The sequence below is a fragment of the Egretta garzetta genome, unplaced genomic scaffold, assembly GCF_000687185.1.
Source record: "Egretta garzetta isolate BGI_Z169 unplaced genomic scaffold, ASM68718v1 scaffold9, whole genome shotgun sequence".
NCBI lineage: Eukaryota > Metazoa > Chordata > Aves > Pelecaniformes > Ardeidae > Egretta > Egretta garzetta.
The window spans coordinates 4,108,002-4,114,452 of record NW_009260763.1 but is presented as its reverse complement, the minus strand read 5'-3'; the positions used below and the strand labels follow the sequence as shown (position 1 = coordinate 4,114,452).

The 6,451-nt window shown below is 36.6% G+C and overlaps 1 protein-coding gene across 1 annotated transcript in view; it reads right to left on the bottom strand.

Moving 5' to 3' along the window:
* Window positions 1–463: 463 nt before the first annotated feature.
* Window positions 464–6,451, bottom strand: part of SLC17A5 (solute carrier family 17 member 5) — a 16,961-nt gene continuing 10,973 nt past the window's right edge. The window contains exons 6-9 of the mRNA XM_035901501.1: window positions 5,327–5,445; window positions 4,318–4,476; window positions 1,775–1,907; window positions 464–620 (exon numbers count right to left, since the gene is read on the bottom strand). Coding sequence (XP_035757394.1) covers window positions 469–620; window positions 1,775–1,907; window positions 4,318–4,476; window positions 5,327–5,445 — 563 coding nt within the window. The 3' untranslated portion in view covers window positions 464–468. The remainder of the gene's footprint in view (window positions 621–1,774; window positions 1,908–4,317; window positions 4,477–5,326; window positions 5,446–6,451) is intronic.

Here is a 6,451-nt window from a genome sequence, read left to right as displayed (position 1 = left end):
CTGATAACAGGTCACCTACTCATAAGAAGATTTTGGTATCAGTGTATAGAATGTTTTTTAAATCCAAATAATTTGTCTCTATCACAGTGCTTAAATATGGTAATGTTCATGCTAAAGGTTGATAGCTCTGATGGAAAAGTTTAAGAGAGTGAAACAGTTAATTATATTGTGCTGTTCCAAAACCACTGTCCTATTAAGATCATTAATCAAATAGGACAAAAATCTAGTAAATATAATTCCAGGAATTATATGAATTATTCTAAACTGTTGTTCATATCATATCATATCCTCTGCCCAATTTGCACTTTTTGCAAATACAGTGCTTAAAACTGTAAACCTGAGTCACGGTCAGTGTTTACATTTTAGGTCTGTACAGCACATGGTCCATAGCTAAATCTCCCAGGCACCCCAGCAATAAAAAAAAAGTCATTAAAGTATCATGTGCACTAACAATAGCTCCATCAATACTTACGAAGGTGCTATGTCCAGATGGTTGATGCTGTAGCCAGATGTGCAAAACCCTCCTAGTGTGGTTGATATCGTCACGAATGCAACAGCCAGTGCATAGTTGCAGCCTATGAATCCAGCTGCTACTAGGAACACTGCAGGTCCAATCATTCCTTTAAGACAGAAATCTTAGAATCAATGGACTTGTAATACGAGGCACATTAAGAGGCTCTAAGCTGTGTATACATTTTCTCTACCACTTCCACCACCACCTAGTGTACAAAATCCAGCACTGCACTACCTGCATTACAGCGGGCCTGCAAGGAAGAGCAGATGGGTTGCAAACCTGTTGCTGCCTCAGGAACCAGAAGAATCCCACTCTAGCTGCAAAGAATAAACTCCAAGTAGAGGCTTTTGTTGATGAAGCCAACCTAACAGTCCTGGTTTCCCTAACACAACAGTGTGTTTCCCCCTCAGTCGTATATACTTGGGTGTGAGGCCCTGCAGTAAACTGGATCACCAAAATGGTATAGGCTTAAAAAAAAAAAGCTTCAAAGTTGATTATAAGAACTGCTTTAAAGAAAGCAACTGAATCAGTAGAATTGAGAAGGCAGTAAGGATGGGCATACATCAAGCAGGCTGCAACTTATGGGGATTCTGTACCTACTGTCTTTTTTACTTTTTTATCTTCTTTCCCTTGCCCCCTCTTTTAATCAGCAGTCAGCTTCTCCTTCCTAAATACAGGCTTTTACCTGTATCCATTAAAAACCTGATCTTGTTGATCTCTTGGTGATTTCAGATCATCTCTCCTGCCAATTAGTCAAGACAATTTTGGATTCTGTTTGTTCTTCCTACCCTGGTAACAACTGTAAATTTTGAAAGTGCATTGCTATCCAGTTACCTAAGTCTTAAATAAACAAAACACTATGCAGCACAGGGCACAGAATAGGCTCATGCAGAACAATACCCCATCTCAGTTTGAGAAAGCCATTCACAAGGTACCATTCTGTCAAGCAGTTATCACCACATTGATGGCAATTCTACATGACCATTTATTTAATCAGTTTGCTTCTAAGAATGATGTATCTCGACCTAAACAAAGCTTTTGTCAATCTCTCATCATTCTCTTATCCAATAGGCCTACCTTTTAATGGAAAAAGACAGGACTTACTCTTGACAAATTAATGTACAAATAAAGCTGCTCCTTTCAAACCATGCACAATCCTGCTAATCTCACAGCAGAATGTCACACTACTCTCCTAAACCGTTCATTTTTCCCAGACCGATACTATGATATGTTCCAAACAGAGATGATACTTGCACCTACCTATTAAGGTAAAACATTTGCGAACACAAACAGTGGACAAGTTCTGTTTCTCCCGTAAATAATCAGCAATTTGCCCAGACAGAATTATACATAACCAGCAGCCAAAATAAGGTAGGGCAGATAAAAACCCGTTCTGTTAAGGAGATTAAAAAAAAAAGACAGTTAAAACACTGAAATGACAACTCAATATGCTGAAAAATCACTTGTGCTGGAGCATTAACAGAGACTGAAACAGAGGTGTCAAAACCACCCAGCCACATGTTACCATAAGAGAGAAACCTAGCGACAGAAAAACAAAGCATTTTAAAATTACCAATATGTAAACTCTCCATTGCATGACTTAAGCCATAACTACCAATGCAGCTAGATGAAAAACTCAAAGGTTTAAATCAGCAGCTGGATTCAGGAAAAAGAAAACTATACATGAAGGCGTCTTGTGGACATCAACCTAGTCATTCAAGTTTCCAGAAACATCAAGTTCAAGTAGGACAGGCTATTGAGTGAGTTAAGTAAGCGGAAGCTCTATGGAATCTCAGGGTTTTGTACTACTGTAACTCTTCAGCATTACATTATCCTACATCTACCTACTGAAACATCTGATGCTGGCTGTAATCAAAGAAAAGATAACAGAACTAGGACTTTCATCAGATCCAGGCTGAACATCCTACGATCCCAAAGCAAAGCTATTATTCAGGACCTGATATTACTTACACTGGAGTCACCTGTTAACTCCCATTACTTCAAAGAAGAGCTGTTTAGAGACTTCTGCCTGATTCTGCATGTTTTTTCTGATGAGGCAGAAAAAAAGGTACTACTAAGCTGTGTAAGTTTACAGCCTTTCCATACAATTATGGATAATTACTGATAACAGAGCTATAACTTGACCTAATCTGTGATTAAAGAGAGGTATTTGGATAGCTATTGGATAGAAATACTCAAACATTTATATGCTATTATAAAATGTATATTTGGCAAAGAAGTGAAAGCTTCCCTAGGAAATTTAATTTTAAATGAGACCAGAAACACATCCCCACCTGAAATCCACTCTATCAGCACTCTAACATGCTGCCTGTTGGGTTTCAATGCTCAATTTTCAAAACCAGTAAGTAAAATTTTGAAATATAGAGGATAGTCTCAGTAATAAAAAAAAAAAGCCAACCAAACTTCTTTTGAAACACTGTTCAAAGACACAGCATTATTTTTAACTAATTGCTTTATTATACGATGGAAACTGGTGGAGTATACAGTAGCAACTGTATTATATTTTAAACAGTAATGCAATTTCCATCTAAATGTGCGGCAACAAAGTTAGTCCAACACTATTATGCAAGATTTTTATTTTTTTTTAATATTCATAACAGTCAGTACTCTAAGTCACTCTAAAAACAAGAAACACAACTCAGAGACATAGGAAACCACTTCACAGCACAACCTGTTAGCATTTAATGCAACAATGTTTTACAAAATACATGCAATTGAGGGCTGTTGTAGCAAATTACTTTCATAGATGTTTACGCAGATATTCCCTCAAGAGGCATAATGAGGAACCCAACCAACAACTTCTGCTAGTTTCTTCCAGTCATTTTGCAGCTTACCCTACTGCAACCTTCTCTTCTAAATCCAAGATCCCCATCTTTTCCTCCCGAGATCATTGGCATCACCTCTTTCTTTCATGGCATGCATCTTCAGTTTGCTGTAAACTGGTCTCATGTGTTAAACCAGGAAAAGACTATGCTACACTTCTTGAAACTTCTGAGCACCTTTTTACTTGAGCTGTACCAGCTTTTCCAGGTAACCTATGCTATCACTGAAACTGCCTCATTATAGAAAGACCAGTACAGTCACGTAATTGCTGTAAGTAAGAAAGTTCCACTCGCGCCCCGTAATTTCTCCCTGATAAATAATTTCATTTTTTAAAATTTCCTTGAAAAGCACTATTTCTGGACCTTAAATCTATGGGTTTGTTTCATCCTATTTACCTTACTAAAAAAAGGTATTTTACCTCTGCTGCTCACTGAGGAAAGAAAGTGACAATTTGGAAAGAGATCCAATCAGACTGAAGCCTCTTAAAATAATTTCAAAAATGCACTTGTCCAACAATTTCCTTAGTTTTTCTTCTTTAACTGGAAATCTTCTCCTTTATGAGTGAGAAAAGAAGTAGACAGTATTTCCAAGGCCATAAAACAAGCTATAAAATCTGAAGCAATCATACAAACCATGTAACAGATAAAAAATGTTTTTATAGTTATTGTTTTAAATCAGAGCAGTTAAAAATTGGTAACATGCATCTTCAATCAGAAAAATGCATTTGAAAGCCGTCATTAAACTAAATGTCAAAAGTCCTGAAAAAAGTGGAAATTACAAGGCAGATAGCATTTTTGATTAATCCGCTTAATTGTGGGGCTTTATTTTACCATTTCCCAGCTATACATTTACATTCCAAGGTTCTTAAACAGGTTCCTCTATTCCAAACAGCAGGGAAGGTCTCTGTTATTTCATTTCTGTAATTCAGAAGAAAGTGACTACATTTTTATTTATCTCACCTCCTGTGCATCAAACCGCAGAATCTCCTTCATGTATGTGGGCAAGAGCGTAAGAAGTGTATAGAAAGTCCAATTATAAGAGAAGTGTGCCACAACGATAGCCCAGAGCGGAAGGGATGCCAGTATAGGTCTCCAGGGAACAGATTTCTGTGTAGAAAGCTAGCAAGCAGGGGGTAGAGAAAAAGGGAAGAGCAATCAGGACATCAACATGAACGTTTACTAAATACCGTGGTTTGATCCTACCCAAATCTATGCTGATTATTCATTTTGAAGGGCACAAAATGAGTCTCAGTTGATAGATGCAAGTCATCAGCAATGACCGAATTACTGTGTTCCGTTCTCACTGAAGGTTTACTGATGTATGTTACTGCTCTGTCATTTACTATTACAAAGTAAACAGATGACTGTTGTGGTTTGTAATCAGAATTTCAAGTAGTACACCTTCCCTTGTTGAGATTTGTTGCATCCTGCTTTTACTATAAATAATTAAATATTTTAAGTCACCCCTCATGTGTTTGTTTAGCTGAGTCTTTCCTACTTAGCCCTAGATATTAACTTCGGCCTCCCAGCCAGCTTCACAGATTGTAAATACATATCCCCAGGCGCTAGAATAAACTCTTATGCACACTTTAGGAACTGGCTTGTTAGCATTTTCAAAATGTTTTCTCCGCAAACAGTAATCTCTTTCAGTTGTAAAATGCTGTATTGTGAAGTTTAAACTAGATCCAGATCTATATAATTTATTTAAAGAGAAGTGATAGACTCAAGCTTTTTATTTTAAAAGAACCTCAACAACGTCTATGACAAAAGGCATTATTAGAAATGCTTTGAGTACCAATTATTTCTCACTTATACAATTGCAGTGTATTTTTATTTTTTTGTTTGACAAATTCTGTCTCTATCTCAGATTAAGGACATTTTTTCTAGACATCTAGACAGAGCATGATGCTAATGACAGTATTTGTGGTTTATGTTTTTACTTAAGTATGACTGTATCAAAGCGCTGTACCTGATCTTTTAGAGAAGATAGTATATATTCTATTTCAGGACGTGAAATGCTCCTGTGAGTTTCTGGTGTATCACTAACCAACCACATCCAGAAGAAGAACCATAATACGCCAAGTGCACCTATTGTTGGGAAAAGATGTTTAAAGAGATAGAAATAAAAACATAAGCAATTATATTGAGTGAAAAACACTTTCTATTGAGTGAAAAACACTCTCAGATGATTTAGTTAGAAGTTTTTTTCCAAATACTCTAATATAATTTTAATGAACATTATTTTTCTGTCTACTTACAAACAGTAGTTCCCCGAAGTAGCTTAACAATGCACATTTAGAGGCAATAATAAAGATGACTAAAAAGGAAAGTGGTTGGGTTTTTTTGTTGTGTTTTTTTTTTTTTTTCCTCCTTCCTCTTGGAAGTGCCTGATGCAGCAAGAAAGTTGCATACACATACATTCGTATTTTTATCAGTCACGTAGAACAGCCACAAACAATATGGCTCACCCAGAGGAAATAAAAATTCACATTAAGTTTAATCACAAAAAATACTACATGCACATATACAGAATATCACTATGTACAGCTTAACTTATGCACCAATCCTCCTTTTCTTTAAGCCAAACCCCAGAACTATAATTTGAAAAAGGTAACTTTTCAATAGCCAATCCAAATCAAGTGTACTTTTATGTAACTATAACATTGTAACTTATTTCATTTTGTCCATTTTTTTGTTTTGAACCCTTTTTATTTATAAAAAATTGGAGGTGGTTTTGTTGAGGGAAGTGTAACTCGTCTTTGATTCTCCCTTCCCTGTGCAGAATACAAAACAGCTCAGACATATAAATAAACCTATAAAAAGCATCTGTTAGATCTATGACATGCTGTTAGAAAATATTTTCTGTGTTTGAGCTTCTTCTAGAACATAACTCACAGTAACATGCTATGCCTTGCATTTTGGGCATTCCTTCAGTGTTCCTGTGACTGCTGGAGATATTTTCTACGCAGTTTCCATTTAAAGCAGCAGCAATATTGTGGTGGTTTGACCCTGGCTGGATGCCAGGGGCCCACCAAAGCCACTCTATCACACCCCTCTAACCGGACAGAGGAGAGAAAAGTAAATCAAAAGGCTC